This window comes from Wyeomyia smithii, chromosome 3 (assembly GCF_029784165.1).
Source record: "Wyeomyia smithii strain HCP4-BCI-WySm-NY-G18 chromosome 3, ASM2978416v1, whole genome shotgun sequence".
NCBI lineage: Eukaryota > Metazoa > Arthropoda > Insecta > Diptera > Culicidae > Wyeomyia > Wyeomyia smithii.
Window position 1 is genome coordinate 65500549 of NC_073696.1, and position 25648 is coordinate 65526196.

Here is a 25648-nt window from a genome sequence, read left to right on the forward strand (position 1 = left end):
GAATTTTCTTAAATTGTGTAAATAAATTCTCTCTGCCTTCCTACATGATTATCTCATGCTTGACATTATATGAAACTTTATACAAAAGATAACAAAAACCCTATGTAAGCAAGGTAAAACCAGTTCTTTTTTCTTTATTGAAAACTTGTAAAAGCTATTATTCGATGCAATTTTATTTTCATGAATATTCGCACTACGAAGTGCCATTAATTTCCAGGTAATAAACACAATTGTTCAGGATAGTGGTACCGATTCTATTTCAGTTTTCATGGCGTGGTGGCCTTTCTAATTACCTATGAAGGCCATATACATACCTTTACGGGTGAGAGCATCTGAAATTAACTCTTCAAAACGAATCAAAACGAACACTTTTTGCTATGAAAGCCGAACACACTTTTACGAGTCAATTTGTGCCATGTTTTCCTTTTTTATCCTAGTGCAACTGGCTTACGTAATTCAACATCAGAACAGAGGTTAATAAAAAAAACTTGTTACGAATTGTGTACACAACTGTACGCGATGGCAACGACCACAAAGCAGTAAAGTAATAGTGATATATACCTATCATATCCAAAAATTGATTTGCATCTTATGTTTTCAGCTACATTTTATTGAAATTTTGAAAAGTTTAAAAAACGTGCTAATTGCTAGTTTAAAAAATGTTAAACAAAAATATTGTACTCCAAACAAAAACGAGCAATACTTCCACAGGTAACCTTAGAACAAAAAAGACTTTAAAATATATTCATGTAATTTTTGACGTAGAGCTACGTCTCTCAGGAAGATCGGCTAGATAGGGGTGTAAAATAAAAATCTAAAACCGGAAAAAGTGAAAAATATGTCCATTTTTAAATGCTAATAAATCGGTTAGTTTTCGATACATTTTCTTCGTTCTTACAGCTATTTATTGGAAAATCTTCTAAGAAACCTCCCATATGAAGAAAATTGTAATTTTATTATTCGAACTATTGTACTACTGAAAATTGTCAAGCCTTGTAAAATGCAAAATTCGACCTCTAATTGGTCGTTATATGATTGATATGATTGAAAAAAATATAGAGCCTTGTTAAACGCATATTACGATCAATCAGAGCTGAAACAAGCCTAAATATCAAATGAAACTTTCAGTGTCAGTCTAAATCAAAAGTAATATTCAAAAGTATTGTTGTGTTTTTCTACAAAAGTTCACATCAATGGACAACGTAATTCTAATTCCCTAACAAAAAAAATAATCCACCTAGCGGTCAGACTCAGCCTTTCTCATTCAAGCTTATTATTTGTAAAAATAGATTCACATCAATGCTTAAATCCAATAAAGGTATTTATATTCACTCTTTGGGTTCTAAAACATTGATGTTGTAATTGAAGTATAAAATATGAAATTTGACGCAATGTTAGTGCTTCAGAAATAGCGAAATGAAATAAATTACTCTTCATTTCGAACAATTTAATCACGAGCGATACCGGGAACGTTTAAATAGTACGATACCACATTTAAATCATGTTGAGGCCAAACATTGAAACCACATGTTCAACCATAATTCATCAGTTAACCCTTAACTATCCCGTTCATCTGATATCAATATTGTTCAAATCAGTTGTGTAGTTTCTAAGATAATGAAGTTTCGTGATTTTCCCATTTCGATACATTACAGACGAAGTTAGAGTCCGATTACAGCAAAATTCAATAAAGTGTTATAAGGTAGCTAGACCTTTCATTCGACACTAATTTTGTGGAAATCGGTTCAACCATCTCTGAGAAAATTGAGTGAGTCCAAGTAGTTTTCGGAACAAGTTTCTTTTCATAGCTCGATTTCACATTTTTGAACATAACAGGCAAAGTTATCCGTTTGCAAAAAAAAATCGATAAGGTTTTATGGGGCAACAAGACCTTCCATATGACACTGATTTTATGAAAATCGGTCCAGCCATCTCTGAGAAACATGAGTGAGATTGAATAGTCTCCAGAACACGTTTCTTTCCATAACTTCTAAACCACATGTTCAATCTTCATAAAATCGAAAGTTAAGGATTTTTTAGGTAGCCCGTTCATCTAAAACCAATTTTGTTCAAATCGGTTGTGTAGTTTCTGAGATATTGATGTTTCGTGATTTTTACATTTTGATACATAACCTCTAAACTAGAAATCAGATCACAATAAAATTCAATAGGGTCTTATAGGGCAACTAGACCTTTCATTTGGAATTAATTTCATTGAAATCGGCTCAGCCATCTCTGAGAAAATCGAGTGAGATTGGGAGAGCGTTACACACACACACATATACAGAAAATGCTCAGCTCGTCGAACTGAGTCGAGTGATATACGACATTCGACCCATTTGAGCACTTTTATACCTTCAGTTTTTGCAGTGATTGCTATACCTTTCTAGGAGAAAATTCATTTTTTTAAGGGTTTAAAAGCCCATTTATTTTAATTCAACTATGTTCATAGCTTCTGAGATATAAGAGCGATTTTAACATTCTGACGCAGCGCCAAAACTAAAAGTTTGACCTAAGCGGCAAATAGACCCTTCATTTGACACCAAGATAAAAAGAATCGGTCAGACCATCTTTGAGAAAAGTGAGTGCGAAAAAAAAGGTGCACATACACACGTACACACCCACACACAAACATATACATCTATACATGCGTTCATGCAGAAAATGCTCGATTCGCCGAACTGAGTCGAGTAGTATATGACATTCAGCCATTTGGATCACTTTTCTACTTTTTAATTAGCCAGTGATCGTTGGGAGAAAGTCAATATGTTCACCTCCATTATGTGATTTCACAATTTTATGAACAACAGACAAAGTTACAATCCGATTACAATGAAATTCAATAGCAACCTATGGGGCAACTAGACCTTTCATTTGACACTAATTTTGTGAAAATCGGCTCAGCCATCTCTGAGAAAAATGAGTGAGTTTAAACAACCTCAAGATAACTTTTCTTTACATAACTTTTGAACCATATGTTCAATCATAACGAAATTCAAAAGTTAAGGGTTCTGGGGGCAGCCCAATCATTTGAAACTAGTTTTATTGAAACCGGTTATGTGGTTTCTGAGATCTTGATGTTTCGTGATTTTTACATTTTGATACATAACCTCTAAACTAAAAATCCGATTACAATGAAATTCAATAGCAACCTATGGCGCAACGAGACCTTTCATTTGCAATTAATTTTATGGAAATCGGTCCAGCCATCTCTGAGAAAAGTGAGTGAGAAAAAAAAGTTGCTAATACACACACACACATACATACATACATACAGAAAATGCTCAATTCGTCGAGAGGGGTCGAGTGGTATATGACATTCGGCCATTGGGACCACTTTTATACCTTTGGTTTTTCCAGTGATTGCTATACCTTTCTAGGAGAAAGGCAAAAACAAAAAAAAATTGTTGTTGTTATTACTTTGCTAGCTCGAATGCACAACGACACGCCCACCGGAAGTATAACTCTCGGTAGTCACGTATATAAGCCTAGCATGCAGAAATTTAGTTTTGCAACAGTGATCGGACGGATAGAGAATAAAAACCTAAAACCGAAAAAAGTGAAAAATATGCCTATTTTTAAATGCTAATTAATCGGTTAGTTTTCGATGCATTTTCTTCGTTCTTGCACCTATTTATTGGAAAATCTTCTAAGAAACCTCCCATATGCAGGAAATTGTAATTTTATTATTCGAACTATTGTACTACTGAAAATTGTCAAGCCTTGTCAAAACGCAAAATTCGACCTCTAATTGGTCGTTATATGATTGATTTCTCAAGCACGGTCGACATAATTATAGACCTAGTGATTCTTAATGTACTATTTGGCCTATATAAGAACCTGTTTCGGCCGAAACTGCTCAAATTAGTTCTAGGCAGCGACTACAAAAATCCTTACTTAACAGCAGCAGCAGCAGCTGTGGCAGCGGATAGCATCAGCAGCAGCAGTGATATTAGTAGCGATAGTGGCAGGGTCACCTGGTTTAGCGGAACTTCCTCTAGCTAAAAGCTGTTTTTGTGCGGTAGGGGGCAGCATCGGTAGTAGGTACATTGGCCGGCACTTCCTTCAATAAGAAAACTGCCGTATTTGGACAACACACAAACATTTTGGAATGCTAGCATTCAATGTATAAGGTCGTCAAATTTTCAGTGTTACAATATCTTTCAACTGTGTTTTCAGAAAAATGCCTTAATCGGGATAGAACACAGATGCGATCAACATTCTATCCAATGTGAAATTGAACAACAACTATCCAATGAACAAATGATGTAAGGTTCAATATTCTCTCGTTTTGCGCTAGAATTAAAAGTGAAATCTATATACACTCTGACTGGTAAAATTTGTTTTTGTTGTATAGTGTTTGTTTCATTCCTGTTTGTGATGTATGTGCAAACTGAAATTCGGTAGCACTTCGTCTCCTTTTTTGCACAAAATTTTTGATAACGCTGAATCTGATTTGTCTGCTGTAACGAGCGGTGTCCCACAAGGATCAATTCTGGGACCGCTCTTATATTCGATGTTTATAAATGATTTTCCAGAGCAGTTGTCGTATTGTCAATTTCATTTATACGCAGATGATTTTCAATTGTATATCTCCGGAAGCTTAAATGAAATTGATGATCTTGTCGATAAAGTCAATTCAGATATTGAAAAGATTACTAGTTGGAGTAACTTCAATAGCATTTATTTAAATGCTAAGAAAACTCAAGCAATTGTATTTAAAACGAAACGAATGGTTCTCAATGTAGACTCTCGTATTAAAGTTGGTGAAGATATCATCGCTTTTTCTCCAATCGTCAAAAATTTGGGTATACTCATGGACAATCACATGAAGTGGGATGCGCAAGTTCCGGCGGCATGTAAAAAAGTATATGGGTCAATGCAATCTTTAGTTGCATTGCGGCATTTCACTCCTCAGGCTATCCGGTTACAATTTGCGAGATCTCTTATTGTTCCCCTGTTCGATTATGGCAATGTACTTTACGCAAATGTTTCTCACGAAAACTTCGAAAAATTGAAATTGGCTTTCAATTCTGTCACCCGCTATGTTCATAACATTCGCCGGTTTGATCATAACTCTAGTTACCAGAAATCATTGGTTGGGTGTACTTTCAAAAACTACTTGGATTTTAGACTATGCACTCAGACCTAAGAAATATTATCCGATGGACCTCCGTATTTCTCGAGATTTTACACGTTTTCTCAATTGCCCCGATCAAGAAATCTTCTTTTAATCAGATGTGCTACCGATATTGGTAAAAAAGCTTTCCGCCATCATAGTGTCTGTTTATGGAACCGCCTGCCAGACGTTTGCAAACGAGCTATAAGTTACTCAACATTTAAAAGATCGTGCAAATTGTATTTTGCTCAATTGGATTCAATTAAATAAAAATAAATTAAACTGATCTGCAGAGGTTACTCACAATGTTGCACAAGCTTTGAAAACCATTATTAGGTTATTTGTGTAGCAAATGATTAGATAAATAAATAAATAAATAAAATAAATAAAATTCTATATTCAATACAAGTTATGTAAAAACAACCTTATGTAGTTCTACGTCAACCTTGCGGTCGTGACTTTGCATACAAATCTTGTGATTTTTTTACGTAGAATTACGTCTAACGGCATCACAGGGGTGCAAATTGAAAAACTGAAAAACATCGAGAGTCCACTTTCAAATGCTTAAAACTCAGTTGTCAACGGATTTCCTTAACCGTTACAGCAATTGATTGTAAAATTAGCTGTGCGGAAAAAACGGAATTTTGCGATTTTCTGATGCTTACTATTGTACTATTGAAAAAATATGGAGCCTTGTTGAACGCATATTTCGATCAATCAGAGTTTTCAGCCTGAATATCAAGTGAAACTATCAGTGTCAGTCTAAATCAAAAGTAATATTGTTGTTGTTAATTTGCTCACTCGAGTGCACAACGACACGCCCACCGGAAGCATAACTTTCGGTAGTCACGTATAAAAGCCTAGCGTGCAGAAATTTAGTTTTGCAACAGTGATCGGGCGGATAGAGAATCATCCAATCATTGTTACAACAGGATGATTTAGGAGTGGAAAGTGGATCAACCAGCAGCAAGCAGAGCTGCAGCATGTCGTAGCGCAGCAGGCGGCGATTTTAATTATAACAAATTTGTATGATTTTTACTGCAACATCCGACCGTTCGATTGAATTTCTTTTTATTTGTTTGGCGTTCGTTTTGGGGCAAAAATAAATAATGTCTCTTGGTCTCAATTTTAAGGCCACATTTTACTCTATATATGGAGAAATTATCAAAAAAAATTTTTTTTTATATTTGAGTTAATTTATTTTTAGTATTTAAAACTAAACAAAAAATCTTTTTAATTTAATCCAAAAAGATCAAAAATCGATCAATCTGTTCAAAAGTTTTGAATTTTTGAAAATAAAATACATCCAATTAATGCGTTTTTCAAGTCACCCTATTTCGGAGCTGGTCGCCGTAACGACCCAACGAAAAAATATCAAATTGATTATTTTCGACGAAGATCCATCCCTGCAATTTTTAGCACAATTGAAGCCCTTTGGATGATCAGTTTATTTTCAAAAATTCATAACTTATGAACCAGGTAATCGATTTTTGATATTTTGGATCAAATTAAAAGTTAGAATACGTCGATTTAGGAGAAAATACCAAAAAAATAAGTTTTAGTGCTTTCACATTCAAAATATATAAAATTATCACAATTTTTTAAATAAAAAATTGAAAATTTTTGAAGTTTTTGAATAAAATTTTGTCAGATATAAAACATAACATATTTTTTTAAAATTCTGTATATACAGATTTGCCTATAACTGCGGTCAAGTGTTTGACGACCTGAGAAGGGACGATTGTTATTTGTACTTGGCAGGAGGAATGAAACGATTTACTTCGAGGTACTGTATTTTGTAACATCTTTAGCTTAGCTTCAACTCCGGACCCAGCGGGCTTGGCTAGCTTTCCTTTGATGCTTGACTTGGATGCGATCTTAACGTTATGCTTGCTAACGGTTATACAGTTTACGAAAAACTAATGTAATTAACGCACAAAATTCGTCTGTACCATCAAACTATGTGTAGCGCAAATCACCCTCTTTTTCGAATTATCTTATTTTATCACCTTCACCGCGCCACCTGCTTGTTGTGTTAGTCTTCACCGTAGGTATTTAGGACAATTACACGGGGATTTACAGAAATACAGGTAGTTACTCTGCCGCTTCAAGCCATCAAATTGATTGACCCCATCGAGTATATTCTAAAACCTACTGCATGAAATACTTTGACATAAGGCAAGTCGTAATTATACGTTAAACTTGCGATCATGTATATAAACAACTCCTACAACTGTTTTACTTTCAGGAAAACATGATCGAACAAATCGGGGGGTTTTAAGATAACTGTTCGTTCTACTTTACTATTAGCATCCCAAGCTAGTAATACTAGATTGAGTTACATGGCGACCGTGACGGTAAAAACAGACACAATATTATTATTAAAAAACTAGCTGACCCGGAAAACTTCGTACCGCCGCCCTGAGTTTTATTGATTGTTGTATTGCAAAAACTGAAATATCTAACTGCTGCTAAAGAAAAACATAGCCAAGATATGTTTCAGCTCTGATTTGTTTTTCTATTTTTTTTTTCAATCCAGCGCTCGTAAAATTCTGATTTTTTATTTAATTGAACATTATGAAGCACCTTTCAACCATAATCAAATTATTTCAATACATGTCCGAGAATAAACAGTCATTCTTTTAAATATTCTGAAGGAAATTATTACGTTATTTATTCAATTATTCAAAAGCTTGGCTTAATGCAAATATAGTAATACCCTTCTGCCTGGCCAATTTCACTGGAACAGATTTTATGAAAAACTTCAGAATTCTTAATAGCTCAAGCTAAAAATTCGGAATATACGAAACATGTGAAAGTGGTCAAGGCGGTCCTAGCCACTAAATTCTATATATTCCACAATGTCGGGGTCCGGGTCACGTGAACATGCGACACAGAGCTGTTCATGTGAGAAGCATGAATACAGGGAGTTCATGCCTCAAATTTTTAGTGACTGTCCTTGGGTTTTATCAATAGTCATCGTGAATGCGCGATGCACGGGAAATTGCAGACGTTTGAAATTAAACGGCAAATCGGTAGGAGTAATCGGGATACGCGGGATTATAACTTCTTCACCTTTGTATTTTCCTGTCAAAATTGTCGCTTCAAGGACATTTGCCATCGGGTAGTGACAGCAATGCATCTGTTCGGTGGTAAATTTGAGCTTGAATCTATAAAGTAGTTGTATTTGAAAATATTTAATTAGCATTTTTCTCTCAATTGAGTGTTTAAGTTACTATACTTTATTTTTCTTTTGTTCAAGACTCGTTTGAAGACTATGGAAACTAAGTGTGTAGCCGACGATTCTTAGATATATGGGTGTCGAACGTCGGCGCATTGCGAGCTCGTCTTGTCCTTAACCTATCAACTTCCCTTCGGGACTCGTATATTTCCTGACTTTCTAGAATTCTATCTTCAGTGTTGCGAAGCCTGACACTTTTGTTGACCTGCTACTACTCGTGTCTTAACTCGCAAAACTGGAACAAAAACAACGATTTTAATTTTAATTCAACGGCATGTTAAGTATTTGAACATTCCACTTACAACAACTTCATCTGAAGAAAAAACACTTCGAACACAGCAGAAATTTGTCAAAGTCAACTGGATGATATGCAAGAATCAGTTTGATCATGTAGATTAGGGAACATTTCTTTTATAAAATACCTTTAGCGGCACCTTCGTTAGGAAGCATTCCCACTACATGTGGAAGAAAATCAATCGAAACTAACTGAAACCAGCATGAATACTCCTAAGAATTCTTGCAAAAACACATTATTATTTTTACGTTTATTACGTACCGACAGTGTCCTCTTCTATCTTGAAAAACAGTCACAGCAAAAATTCACAGAAACCGACGTTGAATTTAAGTGGAATCAACAGAAACCAATACGAAAATCGCTTAGAACTATTCCATAAACTATTTAAAAAAAATGAAGGCTATCGTTTAAGTACGCCCCGGTGATGAAAACTTGTTTCGAACTTTTCCGATTAAAGGCAACAAAAAATCGTTACTCACTAAAACTCACAGAAATCTCTCAGAATACTTAATTTGTTGACTACCTCGCGTAACCCAGTTTCACACCAATCTTGCAACGAAGGGCGGGAAATATCAAGGGTGGGTTTTTAACGTTTAGGAATTTTTCCAGTTGATTTTCGTTATTGCCATGGCATAGTGACAATTTGGTTTTGTCCTGAACAAAAATTCTCGCAAAACCTAATGGCCAAACATTTTTCGGGTATCTTTTTTTTCGAACATACATGATACCAATTGTTTTTCTCGTGACCATGTGACATAAAGCCGTTTATGCGAAAATATGTATGTTCGAGGTTTAATGCCACCAGTTATCAGGGCCTCGGGCATTATCGAATATCATATTCGAAATTTTCGCTTCAATGAGATTATTATTTCATCTGTTTTTTGAGGCAGATCTGCTGCCTAAGCACAGTGCAATTGACACTTCGCAACATTATAATTTTCAATTCAACATTCAACAATTAATTGTAAATCCAGAGATTTGTAGTAATGCAATAGTGCCTATTTAACGAAACATGAACAGAAATCAATGTTTTTTGAGAAGCAAAAACTACACGTTCATTTTACCGGCTAACAGAATCATTGCAGCATTAGCATTGACATTTCTAAGTCAGTGTGCATTATCAAGCATATGCCCTTGAATAAAACCGAAGCCACGTTGAGAGTATTCACTTGCATGTCGAGTTTGTTGCTACCACGCTATAGCTCTTCTGCATAGAAAAGGTGTAGTAGGCAGCGAAAACGAATATCACCTAATACGTGAATCAATAACAGGTGCTTGTTTACTCAACTACGACGCCTCAATAACGACGCTACAACAACTTGTCTACCGGTCATAGCCTACAATCATAGTAATCCAATGACGTTGTTCTTGGAGTAAAAGGCGGGAAAAACCGAAAATATATTTCAATTTTTTTCTAACTTTATCAGTTGATTATTGTTATTTTTATGGCCTATTAACTCGTCGAAGATGAAGACAAAACAAACACAAAAAGAATCATTCAAATCCGTTGATTCTACTTCGAGTGAAACGCCGTTATACAGACACCAACTTATTTTTATTTAATAGATTCTGTTCTATTCGTACAAATTCATCACTTTTAATGTACTATTTAAATATTATAAATGTCAGATTAAAATAACATCATTTAACAATCAATCAATGATTTTACAATGTACAATCACATTTATAGAGAGCAGCAAAACACAATGCCATTAAACAATTAATCTGACAATTCACTGAATTTCCTGCAACAGATCCGGTATCTAACTTCAAATAAATATGATCGGAACCGCTCTCTGTACCAGAAATGGTAGAGGCTCGTACCGAAATAAACACACAACGGTCAAGCTTAACTGCACCCGAACAATGCAAAAACTACACAGCTGATAATTTATGATAGCTTGAAAAGTTAAACAGAGCCCGATTTTGAGAAGCACTGCGCGAACAGCACTGATTCTCGTGGGAAATTTTAATCAAGTCAAATAGTACGAATACATGAATTCAAAAATTAGGAATTATTAAAAAAATAATGAAACATCCGTAATGCTAATGTGCTAAACTACATAAGGAACTTCACTGGAATTCCAGTGTTCACTCTCTATTACTCTCGCAAAAACACTTCACAAAGTACATATTAAATAACAAGCCATTTTATAGCCGCCAGTTAGCAATTTGTCGTATTTCTCGCTAGCGATATATAAAAACTATCAGATTAATCTCTATCTCGAGGCACTTAATTCCCCACAGCCCACATTTGCTGGCTCGTAATACGGCAGCAGCGTGTATCGATCCACGGCTGGAGCAAAAAAAAAAACAGCACCTAAATGTCAACGTTTTACCATCAATTCAACTCCGCTATTCGGTACCTCTCAGCTAGGACATCGCCACGCAAATCGTCGTTTAAGCTCCTTAGCGATTTCAATCGATGACGAAATTTTGAAATAAAAAGTTCAACCGCTACTGGAGTCCGCAATGACTGGTCAGCACTGCATCGCAGCAAATTATCGTCGCCCGGGAAGGTAGATGTCGTGAGGGCTCCAAAATCCAAACCTCACCGTGGTCTAACTGGAGACCAATGACATTTCGGGCCACTTGGTAGTTGCATGAAATCTGATCAGAAGCCAACGCGTGTCCGAATTAATCAGACAAACAGCGATGGAGACGCGCAGCGAATCACTTCCCTCCACTAACGACTTCATCAAGCAAAGATGCGATTTGAGTAAAAAAAGATGTTTTAAATCGATAATTGAGTTGTTCTGCCAAGTACATGTGGTTTTTTTTCTTTCGCTTTTGCAGGTATAGTAATTATCGTACCGATGTCAAAACAGCTGCGCCGTAGACAGAAGAAAAATTTACTATCATCAGTCACGAAAATAGTTGCAATTATTGGCTGTGTGGAAAAAGTAAACAAACTAATGTGGCTGCCTTTGACGCGAGACGTGCGCTGGCAACGAAATAGGAAAAACCTTGGACTTGAATGTGGATCTATTTGCGGTGTGCTCTTGCTCTTGTTTGGAAGAGACCTCATCGACCAGGTGAGGAACCCATGCGTATGCTGCGATGCGAAGTGAGTCAAAGCCACTGGCGCTTTCGTTAAGCCCAATGTTTTGCTTTTACCCACAACGCATGGTGTTGAAAACCAATTATTTCAGCTTTTGAATGATGGATTAGATTTTAATCGAAATTCTAAAAATAAAACAATCAAACGAAAGGCGCGAGAGAAACTGTTACGCAAACCGTCTCTCGCCGAACCGCCACGACAATACTCAAACTATTATAACCTGCTATTACCGAGCGGGTGCGATATTTCACACCCAATCCGTCACTCGGCCGATTCGGATGTCAGTTTCTGCTTGGGTAAACAGCCGCCATCACCTGCATCAATCAACTCCTAACTGACTCAACCTGTAACGCAGATACAGTTCTCTATAGGTACGAAATCAACCCTCTCTAATAAGCGGTATCGCATTTTCCCTTATTGAGTCACTTGGATCCCCCGAAAAGCAGCGATCACAATACGCTTATCCACCCAACCGGGTATCCATTCTCCCCGGGAGATCAACCGTCATTCAACATTGGATAACAACTGCTGACACAAACACGGGGGTACCGGGAAAGCAGGAGAACAAAATTAAGTCCCCCAACAATCTACACTTTGATTGACTTGCTCTGGGCCCGTGGCGGTTGGCCAACACGGTCGAATGCAAAGTGCGCCAAAGTATAATACAATGTTAATGATTATCATTAAAGGTTGTTGAACAATTTAGTGTCCTGCGGCTGCCCGGCTCAAGCCACTTTCCGCCGGTAAGATCGAATGCGGTCACATTATGTGGTTTTTGCGTGTCTTTTCGATACATTGTGAACAATAAAATTCGGTAATTTTGTGTACCCCGCACGAGTGGAATGTAGTTCATATGTTTTTTCTTACTCCTTTTAGTGGCTTACCTTCTCGGTAAGAATTGCACCGGGCACTCCCAAAACACTTGGTATTGCCTGTGGTTAGTTACGTATCGGGACAAGTTTTGAACTTTTTTTCGCTGGAACCAAACAGACAGCTGTTGAATGACATATTAATTTTCATCGAAGTTCGATCGTGGCCGCAGGCTACCGAGAGTCTGGCGTTAAAAGCGCATGTATGATATAGTTTACAAAGCTTTCTTGAGAAAGAAATACCTGTTTTGCGTGAACGTTGGATGTTTCTAGACAACAAGCGTTTGTTTAATGAAAAAAAAACTTTTTACCAAAAAAAAATTAAGAGAACATGAAATTTATAGATGCCGATAAATCTTGAACTTAATCCTACAGATTTCATCCAACTGACCGATCTCTATAACAGCTCCAAGTGGCATGCTGTTGGCGCCAACCATGAAAGCTGACGAAAACAAAAAATAAATTTTCGCCAATTTTTTGCACGAATTCGGTTACTAAATTAATAGTACCCAGACCGTCGATTGGCGATGTTGACAAACGGACCATGGAAGCTTGCGCAGCGGCAGGTGTTATACGAAAGTCCTCCACGCGAATGACTCTATTATAGAGCTTTCAAGGAGGTTGCGCAACGAGAGCTTCTAATTTATGACGTTTCACTCCTCCTTCCACGAAACCGTCCAACAGAGTTATCATCTTGACTGCAAAGTGTTGGCGAGGTGTGAGACTCCTCATTAGGTTACCGCTTGAGGGATAGCAATCTTTCGGCAAAATAGTCCACTCCATCAGCTGCTGAAGGGGGAAACCAGTTGTTGCCGACTACTTTTTTATGTTTCTGCGCCAAAAGCAGCTTTCAACGGCCATCGACGACTGCCGTGGGTGAAATGTCGATTTTGGTTCGACACAGGGAAGCAGTTTCGAGTATCACCCGCTAATTGACAGTTATTGCCGAAAAAATGCAAAAAAAAACCATAACTCTACTGTTTGAACAAGCACAGCAATTAGTTTCGTAATATTCGGCATAATATCGCCAATTCATGAATGTCAGCGGGATATACATCAAGTTGTTATCCCGAGTGCCAGACAGGTTCCAACACCAGTGGGGGAGCCCGTGCCTGAACATTTTGTATCACTATACAAGACTAATCGCGAAATTAGTGCAACTAATTCTCTGACAAACAATCTGCTCCCTCGAATCTTCAAAATATCCAATCAAGCCAGCATTAATCACTCCAGTGTCTGCCCACTGCCCGAATCCGTGGCGTGAAGAAAAACGGTAGCCTCCGTCCATTGGCAGTCAACGACTACGACGACGACGACGACGACGACGATCAGGTCTATTACATAAGACTCCAGGCGGTCGCCGGTGTTACTCCTCCCAACCTGACTGGCCTGCGGCTGCAGGCGAACTTGTTACCGGTTAATCATGATCACCGCACTGCCCCAGCTCCTGCCGGCCGGACAGCTCCAAGAAGCGCACGGTGGTGCGAATTTCGAGAACTGTGTGGCTAATATTAGCTAGTCGTTCAAGATGTCCTGGACCGGTAAAACTTGTTTTGAAGCGAGCCTTCAGTGATTCACGTCAAATCTGATCATAATGGGTAACTCGTTTCACTATTATTTGTGGAAGGATTAGAACGGACGAGAATTGTGTAATTCTGCCAAAAAAAAATTAATGCAAAATTCATTGATGTAGTTTTGAATATACGTAGAAATAGTGTTTCCAACTCGCGGATCACGTTTGGATGCGTAAAAAATTTAAACATCGAAAAGATCCAAATAATTTCTCAAGGATATAATTAACTTACGAATTTGGAAATTGCGTGAGACTCAACGAAACAATACTAACCTACATGCTTTTACTTTCGGAGTGCCACAAGGAAGCAACTTGGGGGTTTTACGGTACTCGATCTGCTTTTACGATGTCTTTCGACGTAGAATTATATCATACGGTAACATATATAGGGGAACAAATTAAAAAAACCGAAAACATCGAGAGCGTCACCAAAATTATCAACTTTCAAATGCTTAAAACTCAGTCAGTTTCCAACAGATTTTCTTCATCTTTACAGCAATGGATTGGCTATACGGAAAATTGTGATTTTGTGTCTAAAATGTAGAACCTAAAACAAGACCTTCTTCCCCAATACAGTGGACGCTAGAGTATATGAACGATTTGACTTTATAACCGATTTGATGATGTTGTTTTACTCGCTATAGTCCAAAAAGACACACCTACCGGAAGTTCAACTCTTAGTAGTCACGTATAAAAGCGAGCATGCAGAAATTAAGTTCTAATTATATAACCGACCACCGCAACAATAAGACGGTTGACTCTTACTGGCAACTTGCTCGACCCGCAACCGACGAAGCAACAGCTGATTTCAGCGTAGCAAGACTGAGCAGGTGACTCATTCGATCGCAGCTGCAAAAACGTGATCGAAATTTTTTTGACCCAAAAAATTGATTCGAAAACCTCAGTGTCTAGCCATTCTCCATGTTATAGAGGTTGCAAATGTGTGACTCATCCTCCTAACAGTGAGAAACGAATTTCGCTTTTCTCATTTTCGAATATAAAAATCCATTTTTTTCGGAAAAGTTGTAGCACATTTTTAAAGAAACAACTTTGTTAGAGACACCATACTTTTATATACCTGTTCAAACAAACTTTTGTGGAGTTTGCTATTGATTATCCCCTAAGTTCAATTGTTTCAATTCAACTTTTTAAAGTAATTTTCCACAATTCTTGAACGTTCTACAATATTGTTACAATATAACAAAACAAAGCATTTCTTCGAAGGAAGTTTATATTTGTCACACATATTTCTTTGGTTATTGACGATTTGTGTTCAAATCATGCCCTTATTTACAGTAAATACTTTTTACTCATAAAAAATAATTTTGGAGTCGCAGTGTCATGAGCAAAGTTATTTTATTGATTATTCTCCATATTATAGTAGTTGTAATTTTGAGATTAATCTACCTAAAAGTGAGAAACGGATTTTATTTTTCTCATTTTTGTATATGAAAATCCAATTTGTTCGGCAAAGTTAGGGCTCATTTTGTACATAAAACAAATTTTTCGAAAGCACCATACTTCTATCTGCCTATTTAAATGAACTATTGTGGAGTTAACTTTTTGTGTATTTTTCTAAACCTTTTTTTGTCTTACGCACAGTGGTCCAATAAGGCAAAAAGTGGAACTCAATTCCATAGCGCCTTTCACCTTAATTCTAGCATAATAGTGTTTTCGGAATAATTGTTTGTATGAATGATAATCGCAAATTGTCAAAAATAACGAAAAGTTTACTATAGTTAAAATAAAATAAACTTACTTTTATGTGTTAAAAGATAGAGGAATGGTTTATTTGAAAATGTTTTAGAACGTACAAAAATATAAAACTTTGCTGAACAAACAAAATTCTTATCTTCTTTGAGTACAGAGTTATCAAGTTTTCTATATAAAAGTTATTTAAAAGTTAGTTTTTTGTACTTAACTTGTGTTAGTTATATTTTACAAGAAAGCGTAGTTCTAAAGAAGCGTTTGGGCATATAAAATACACGTGTTTGTTGAAGACCACACATCTCTACATCTTTTCCTTACAAAGTTATAGAATATTTTAGCTTATTTTTTCGATAATTTTCAGAACGTTTAAGGTAGAAAGGGGCAACTGGAATCATGATGTCTACACTTTTTCTCAAAGTTTACCTCAAGAACTCAAAACTGTAATAAGTTCCATCCGTCCCAATACACGCACTCTTTACTCTATAAAATGTTGAAGTTATCCAAAAATATTAAATAAAATATGCTATAGCTTTGTAAGAAAAAGTCCTGACGATGTGTGGTCCTCAACAAAAATGTGTGTTTTGTATGCCCAAATGCTTCTTTAGAACAATGTTTTCTTGTGAAATGTAACTAACACAAGTTAAGTACAAAAAAACTAACTTTTGAAAAAATTTTATATAAAATACTTCGTAACTCTGCACCCAATGAAGATAAGATTTTGATTTGTTCAACAAAGTTTCATATTTTTAAATTTTCTACAACTTTTCTAAATAAACCATTCCTTTATCTCTTAACACAAAAAGTGAGTTTATTTTATTTTAAGTTTAGTAAACTTTTCATAGTTTTTGACAATTTGAAATTATGCAGGTTATTTATACAAACAATTGTTCCGAAGACACTATAAAGCTAGAATGAAGGTGAAAAGTTCTATGGAACTAAGTTCCACTTAATTAAATTCCACTGTGTTACGGTGTACATTTTTGCCTTTCTCCTAGAAAGGTATAGCAATCACTGGAAAAACCGAAGGTATCAAAGTGGTCTCAATGGCCGAATGTCATATACCACTCGACCCCTTTCGACAAACTGAGCATTTTTTGTATGTATGTATGTATGTGTGTATGTGTGTGTGTGTGTGTATGTGCAACTTTTTTTCTCACTCACTTTTCTCAGAGATGGCTGGACCGATTTCCATAAAATTAATTGCAAATGAAAGGTCTAGTTGCGCCATAGGTTGCTATTGAATTTCATTGTATTCGGATTTTTAGTTTAGAGGTTATGTATGAAAATGTAAAAATCACCAAACATCAATATCTCAGAAACCACACAACCGATTTCAATAAAACTGGTTTCAAAAGATTGGGCTGTCCCCAGAAACCTTGACTTTTGAATTTCGTTATGATTGAACATATGGTTCAAAAGTTATGTAAAGAAAAGTTGTCCTGAGGTTGTTTAAACTCACTCATTTTTCTCAGTGATGGCTGAACCGATTTTCACAAAATTAGTGTCAAATGAAAGGTCTAGTTGCTCCATAGGTTGCTATTGAATTTCATTGCAATCGGATTGTAACTGTGTCCGTTGTTCATAAAAATGTGAAATCACATAATAAAAGTATACATATTGACTTTCTCCTAACGATCACTGGCTAATTAAAAGGTAGATAAATGATTTAAATGGCCGAATGTCATATACTACTCAACTCAGTTCGACGAATCGAGCATTATCTGCATATATGCATGTATAGATGTATATGTTTGTGTGTGAGTGTGGGTGTGTACGTGTGTATGTGCACCTTTCTTTCGCACTCACTTTTCTCAGAGATGGTCTGACCGATTCTTTCTATCTTGGTGTCAAATGAAGGGACTATTTGCCGCTTTGGTTGCTATTGAATTTCATTGTAATCAAACTTTTAGTTTTGGCGCTGCGTCAGAATGTGAAAAACGGTCTTATATCTCAGAAGCTATGAACATAGTTGAATTCAAATAAATGGGCTTTTAAACCCTTAAACAATGAATTTCATAATGTTTAAACATGTGGTTTGAAAGTTATGGAAAGAAACGAAACCCGCAGACTTTTTAAAACTATAGCTACGATCAAAATATATGGCCTCAACATCATTTAAATTTAATATTGTACTATTTCAATGTTTGCGGCCTTGCTCGGGATTGAAGCTGAAATTAAAAGTCATTTCTATCATTTCACTTTTCTCCTTTCTCCTAGAAAGGTATAGCAATCACTGCAAAAACTAAAGGTATAAAAGTGCTCAAAAGGGCCGAATGTCGTATACCACTCGACTCAGTTCGACGAGCTGAGCATTTTCTGCATGTGTGTGTGTGTAACGCTCTCCCAATCTCACTAGATTTTCTCAGAGATGGCTGACTGATTTCAATGAAATCAATTGCAAATGAAAGGTCTAGTTGCCCTATAAGACCCTGTTGAATTTTATTGTAATCTGATTTCTAGTTTAGAGGTTATGTATCAAAATGTAAAAATCACGAAACATCAATATCTCAGAAACCAAATGAACGGTCTACCTAAAAACCCTCAACTTTTGAATTTTATGAAGATTGAATATATGGTTCAGAAGTTACAGAAAAATACGTGTTCTGGAAACTGTTTAATCTCACTCATGTTTCTCAGAGATGGCTGAACCGATTTTCATAAAATCAGTGTCATATGGAAAGTCTTGTTGCCCCATAAGACCCTAATGATTTGTTTTGCGAACGGATTATTACTTTTCCTGTTATGTTTAAAAATGTGAAATCCAGCTATGAAAAGAAACATATTCTGATGACTACTTGGGCTCACTCACTTTTCTCAGAAATGGTTGACCCGATTTCCACAGAATTAGTATCAAATGAAAGGTCTAGCTGCCTCATAACACCCTGTTGAATTTTGCTGTAATCGGAATGTAACTTCGTCTGGAATGTATCGATATATGAAAATCACTAAACTTCATTATCTTAGAAACTACACAACAGATTTGAACAATGTTGATATCGAATGAACGGGATAGTTAAGGGTTAACTGATGAATTATGATTGAACACTTGGTTTCAAAGTTTGGCTCCCACATACGTTCCCTTTTCATTTGATTGTAATCAAACTTAAGCAATCGTTATGTTTTAATTTGTAAAACAACGAAAGTCTATTATTTCATGTATTACACGACTTATTTGAACATAACTAGTGTCATACAAACGAGTCATCTCTCAAACTTACAAATAACAAACTTCATAAAAATTTGATATACTGTTCAAAAGTTTTGCAAAGAAAAGAAATTCAAAGACTATTCTACACTATACTTCTGCTTTGATCAATACATATGGCCTCAACATGATTTAAATGTGGTATCGTACTATTTGAACGTTACCGGTATCGCTCGTGATTAAATTGTTCCAAATTAAGAGTCATTTCTTATATTTCGCTATTTCTGAAGCACTAACATTACGTCAAATTTCATATTTTGTACTTTAATTACAACATCAATATTTTAGAACCCAAAGAGTGAATATACCTTTTTGGATTTAAGCATTTATGTAAATCTATTTTTACAAATAATAAGTTTGAATGAGAAAGGCTGCGTCTGACCGCTAGGTGGATTAATTTAGGTTTTTTCTAGAAGGAAAAAATGACCGTCTACAATTTTGTCGAAGACATTATACCAATCAAGTAAGCTATGGCAATTTTTCAATTTTTTGGCAATTTTTCAATTTTTTTTTTTTGAAAATTTTAACTTGTTTTTTTTTTCTCCATGATCAGACAACAACCAATAGTTACCTATCCTTGTGTAGTTTTCATAAAACATGGGATTTTTAAAAAAGGTGTTTTTTGAGATAAATTTTAGTTTTGTAACTCTTTGCCGAAGACGTCACACCAATCAAAAAAAATGTTCTGGTAATACAATATTTGGAATCATCAATAGGGTTTTCACATGAAGCCCTCTTTACATAAACCTATCTCAAAAACAGGTCGTGATCCAATGTCGATCAACAACATTCACTGCCTTGTGAAAATTTTTGTTGGTGTCTAAGAGCAAGGATGGAAAAAATCGTATCGCATAACAATCATTCGGGTATCATTTCTGAACGTGCTATTTATAAGCTTTCAATCCCAGCAAATCATCGCTGTTAAAAATTACACATTCCCACGCATGCAAGAGACAACTCAAAGCAAAGAAATATATGGTGGCTTTCTTTGATGATTTTGTTTCAGTATTGCTTGCTTTATACCAAGCGAGCAGCATATAGCGAGTGTTTCACGAAAGAATCCTTAACGATTGCACTCGAGCGATCGCAACGATTCTTTCAACTATTGGTTGATGGTAGCTGGAATTCGGTTACTCCACGTCGTGCTTTCATTGTGATATTCCTCGATAATTCTTGGTGATTTCAAATATCACATGCCAATGCACCATGCTACAATTTTCGCAAGCATTTTTAATTCGTGCTTGCTTCGGTGAGCAAACATTTGAATGCAATCTAACGTTCATTTGGATTCACTGGTGATAATCTCTCAAAGATTCTCGCGATACTGTTGAATGCAAGTGAACTTGGATACAATAAATACTATCGTGTTTGAATCATTCAGTCTCCTTCTATTATTTAGAACACTTAGAAGTGAAAAACAATCAGCAGCGTTTCTATGGAAAACTTGTACACGAGTGAAAATAGTTGGACGATACATGATGAATCAAAAAACGCATTTGCCTGGAATATTGCTAGTGAGTGAAAATTTCCATGCTTGACTGAGAGAGAGAGTGTCTCCTCACATGCAGAGAATAGCAGCGACAGACTGTAATATCTTTGAACTGTGTAATCAAGACTTTAAGTCGACGTTCTCCCGAGCGCATTTGACGAAAGAGCTCCGTTATATTGAAAATACTCATACATAGTAATTTCACTTTCTGTCTAACGACTCGTTTTATATTCTTATGACTCCTATTTTATGTATCAAAGAATCAATTCTGTTATATTGATCAACTTGTAGTTTCTCCTCAAAGAGTCACTAGCGTGTAGGGCAGTATATTTCACAGCGAAACGCACTTGCTTGAGTATCTGAAGAGCATGCAAAAAAACGCCGCGCTGGAATCTGAAATATTTCTCCAGAGAGATGTTAAACTGATGTGAGCTTTCTCACACTAAAAGGCATTACGCTCAATAACTACACAATAGAGCTCTCTGCAGTGGCTTTACTGTGTGTCTCTTAGCATATATCAAATTAGTGGAGCAGGCGAAAAAGTAGATTGCGTTGTTTACTTTGCATCTCAAACCTGAATTAAAAAAATCCAGCCTCCCGTCACACATGTTTGGTCTTCGAATGCTATTGAAGTTATTTCAACTAGTGATGGGAAACTTATCGATACTTATCGATAATATCGATGAATGCTGATCATCGATATTATCGTTAATTTTTTGACGCTAACGATAATTATCGATATTATGAGGGTGAGCACAAGTCAGTGCGGCTGGTTACTGGAGGAGACCCAAAAGAAGGAGACCTCACCTACCCTACTCCAGGAGTTGCTTTTGCCGCTAGGTATTTGTTGAGTGCTGCTATTCGACAAGATTTAGCATTGTTGGGGGTGGTGTAAAGGTTCGCCCCGGGTGTCACTGAGTTTCTGAGAAATAATGGTAACTGAAAAGGTATTCATAGTTTTTAGTTTCCTAAGAACAGATGAATTCCACAACTTAGTACTGGAGAACTTTAAAAAATATCCAAACTTTTTGCACCATCTCATAAAAAGCAATGATACGAAATTGTAATAAAATGCATTTTCTTTGGCTTGCCAACTCTTATAATATGATGGACATGCATAGCGGCAGTCTATTGATAATTCTCTGGTAATTGTTTAGTTTAACTTGGAACTGTTTAAGTTTAAAGTATTTGTTACCCAACAAACAATTTTTAGTTCCACTAAAAATCCAAATCAACGAAATTGTTGCGTCAAAAAAGTATCCTGATTTATACAGGGGGTAGACAAAATAATTGAGATAAATAAAATTCTCTCGAATTTAAAATGGCCAGAACTTTACGAAAAATGCATCAATTTTGCTAACCGGTTTCATTTCACTGGAAAACAATATTATTTTAGTATTACTTGGGAACTTGGTGTGACCAACCTACACCGAAAATGTTTCGGATTTCAAGAGTGTGTGTCAAAGTGTACATTTTTGCAACGCATAGAACGTTTTAGGCAACTAAGTTGTCTATCTAAAATATTTCATTTAAAAAAATCTGAGATCACCTATATTTTCTAAAATCATTTTTTGTTTTTAAAATTATATTTTTTTCAGAGTAGGATCTTTAACTCATTTTTTTATATTTCTGAAGGAAAGTTCAGATAATTTTTACTAAGATATATTGATTCATAAGAAAAAGGTTCAAATACAGTTAGGTTTTCTTACGCGGGGGATACATGCCTCGTGAAAAAAACATGTTAATTCAGAAATCCGCTTGATGAACCGCTCTAATTCAAAAATTCGCGTAAAAACCACGTTAATTTGAAAATCTGCATAAATAACCTTTTAGAGAAAATCCGCGTGAAAATAAGCTGACCTTTTTATATGTTAATCCAGATAAATTTTCAAACGCAAGTTTGCAAAGTTGCTTGGTTTAATAAGACCTACACACCCACAATGTTCGATTGAATTCTGCTAGAGTACTGCAAGCTCAAAGAACAATAGTATATCCAACAGGGAAAAAACCGCCAAAATCAACACGTCAAAAACGGACATCGTGCGGCACTGTGTGAATGCCAAGTATGCCGGTTCTGGCATCTTCAACATCTTGACACTATTGGCCAACGATCAGAGCATCGAAAGAAAGCCCGGTTCCGGACGACCAACGACCCTGAGCGACAAGAAGCTTCAAAGGATGCTGAGGAGGAAGACCGAGGGAAAAGTGGCTAAATCGCTGCGTGCACTTGGCCGAGAGGTTCTAAAACAGTGAAAAAGTATCTGGAGAACATGGATATACATGCAGGAAGCGGCAGTCCCGTCCACTGGTCTCGGAGCTGCAGGCAATGACGCAGCGACAGCGGTTGAATAATATGGTCAAGTCGATTTTCCCGGTGAATCGTGACGCGGCAGTGGTATTGGACGACTAGACCTATCTCACCCTGGATGGCAACGACTAGCAGGACTCTTCGTATTTTACCTCCCCCACGAAGGAAGTGAGCACCGAGGTAAAGTTTATTTCACAGACCAAGTTCCCCAAGAAAGTGCGGCTTTGGCTGACAATCAGTGAGAAAGGGATGTCAAAGTTGCTCGTCTTTCGCTCCGGGCTGGCCGTGAACGGGGAAATTTATAGTACGAAGTGCCTGACAGAAGTTGCGTCGTTCATCAAGAAATACCATAAGCGCGAAGACACGGTGTTCTGTCCAGATTTGACGTCGGCCAACTACTCGAAGCGATCGTTGGAGGAGATGGAGCGGCTGAATATCGATGTGGTACCGAAGTCGGCGAATCCGCCCAATGTCCCCCACCTGCTTCCCATCGAGAATTTCTGGACAAACTTGAAGCGCAAGATCTATTCCAACAATTTTGTCGCAAAAACGGAGGAGGAATTAATAAAAAATAACGAAGAAAGAGCTTAAAAACACGGCTACACGCATGTTTTCGTCCGCCATGGCGAATGTTCCGGTTAACTGCCGGAAGGCTGCACGCAAGGACGTAATATTTTTTGTAAGGAAGCTAACATGATAACCTTCCATGGGAAATTTATCCAACTCAATTATCTGTCATAGTTTTTTTTCATCACCATCTGAAACAGTTTTTTTTATCACCATCTGAAAAAATTTTTTTTACCCAAACGTTAGCTGTCAAATTATCGATACTTATCGATAATATCGATAAAAACGCCGGAATTATCGATTGTTATCGATGTCTGTTTTGGGCGATATTTCCCATCACTAATTTCAACAATGCACACTGCGGTGTACTTCTGTGTATTCTTAAATAATTCACCATTCTTGTTCCACTCAGCTGGGGTGTAAGTAACAAATATATCATTTTTTTGCGAGCGGCAGGAACACAGCATAAATCAGAAGCAGAATAACAAGCCTGTGGTCATGTATTTCTATTCAGGTTGCTGCTGAACCATAAATAACTCACAAAAAGGATTATTTTTAATAAAAAAACCTAAATTTGTCAAACTTAATGTTGATATATCTTAAAGTTAAAAAACACTGTAAGAATCAAAAATTTATGAATTGAAAAAGTGTTTTGAAGCCTAACTTTTGAATAACTTTTGTAATTTTCGTGAACTTTTAACCAAGAGTTTTGAAATAATTTTTAAAAAAATCGTAATGTAATTGAAACTTTTGGACTAATCAATTCAATCACCCACTGTGCAGCACTGCACACCGTAGCAATGGGTATCGAATGAACCCCGGCACCGGCCGGGGCGATGCAGTGCACTACTTTAGTCATCCCAAGTTCTTCCAATGGCACTGGCATTGGGTTGGTGGAACAGAAGAGCGAACGAATATGAAAGTAGGTATGTAAATAAACCATTTCATGTAGCGAAGCCGGCGTTACCACTCGCGGTTAAGGTGTGGGAGAGGAAGGACACTTAACCGGCAGCCACTTCCATCCAACTAGATACAGATACCGGTAACCGGGACAGCATGGACGAACGTGTGCGCTGCTCGACAAGTTTGCTGTTCTGTTTTTCATGGATCGTGAAAGCTATACATAACCAGCTCGCGCGCCTGGCAAGGCCGTTCGTTTACACGTTACGACCAGCCGAGGATCACAGACACAGTAAGTAGGTAAGCACGACAATATATGCCACAGCAGTAAGGGTGGTTTCAAGGGAATGTTATGGCACATTTCAATTTCATTGATGTTTTAAGTATAATAGCCACCCCAACTGTATGCTGTCCTGGTCACGCCAGACCGCGAGCAAGGAAGCTTAAGTAGGTGCGGAAAACAACAACAGTAATAGCGCAAACAAATAACACTCACTGATAACGTAGAAGAAAAATAATAATGCTCCGTCAGAAAATTACTTACCGGTTGTAGGGACGAGATCGCGTTCTGCGCATCAAAGTTCAGTAAACCGTTGTTGCATAAGCTGGGTGATACGCAGACATAGCTGTCGTCTGGACACTGCGTTGCCGGTGGCGTTGGGCGAATCTTGCAGCACTGCTCTGTCGCTGAGTTGCAATTCTGTGGAAGAAAAAAATAACGAAAGAGGTTATAAATTAAACAACGCCTCGAATTTATCGCAAAGCAATATTTTCCTAGATCAAGCAGAGTGCAATGGTCATTTGTCCTACACGGTTAAATCGCTCGGTCTGATCTCTTTTCAAGGGTGGCAGTCGTCGCCTGGTCAATTACAGTTCCGTTAACATCCGGCGTACAGCCGACTTCGAATTTGAGGTGTTAGGCGGTACATAATTCGCTCCGGTATACATATTATGCGTTCGCGTCCCAGCAGAAGTTGGCTGCAACGCAATTGATTACTGCCGACGAAGAAGTTTTCAATGTCGAAGAAGGCCGCTTGGTGAATTTTAAACTTGCGTCGGAAAAAAGTGAAATCCAAACCAGTTCTGACTTTTTATGTCTCCTTGGCTGCTAGGTCAGTTATATCACATGCAGAGATGGTCATTTATAGTCAAAAACAACGCAAAGGTACGCAAATACTCGCGGGCGTCACATTTCACGGCAGAAGAACCACGGAAAGCGAATGACGATTTGGATAAATGAGTTTTTAAATGATTCTATGCAAGACCGAGCTTCATCCTACGGAATCTAAATATTTGTCTAGATGACTCGAC

General features: G+C 36.9%; 2 protein-coding genes across 4 annotated transcripts in view; one reads left to right on the plus strand and one right to left on the minus strand.

The window, feature by feature from the left end:
* Positions 1–25648, minus strand: part of LOC129727421 (inactive serine protease scarface-like) — a 126238-nt gene that overhangs the window by 63989 nt on the left and 36601 nt on the right. For all 3 annotated transcript variants that reach the window (XM_055685251.1, XM_055685249.1, XM_055685248.1), the window contains exon 4: positions 24882–25037. In XM_055685251.1, coding sequence (XP_055541226.1) covers positions 24882–25037 — 156 coding nt within the window. The remainder of the gene's footprint in view (positions 1–24881; positions 25038–25648) is intronic.
* Positions 25398–25648, plus strand: part of LOC129727437 (NADH dehydrogenase [ubiquinone] 1 alpha subcomplex subunit 13) — a 510282-nt gene continuing 510031 nt past the window's right edge. The window contains exon 1 of the mRNA XM_055685281.1: positions 25398–25402. The gene's annotated coding sequence lies outside the window, so the exon portion shown is untranslated. The remainder of the gene's footprint in view (positions 25403–25648) is intronic.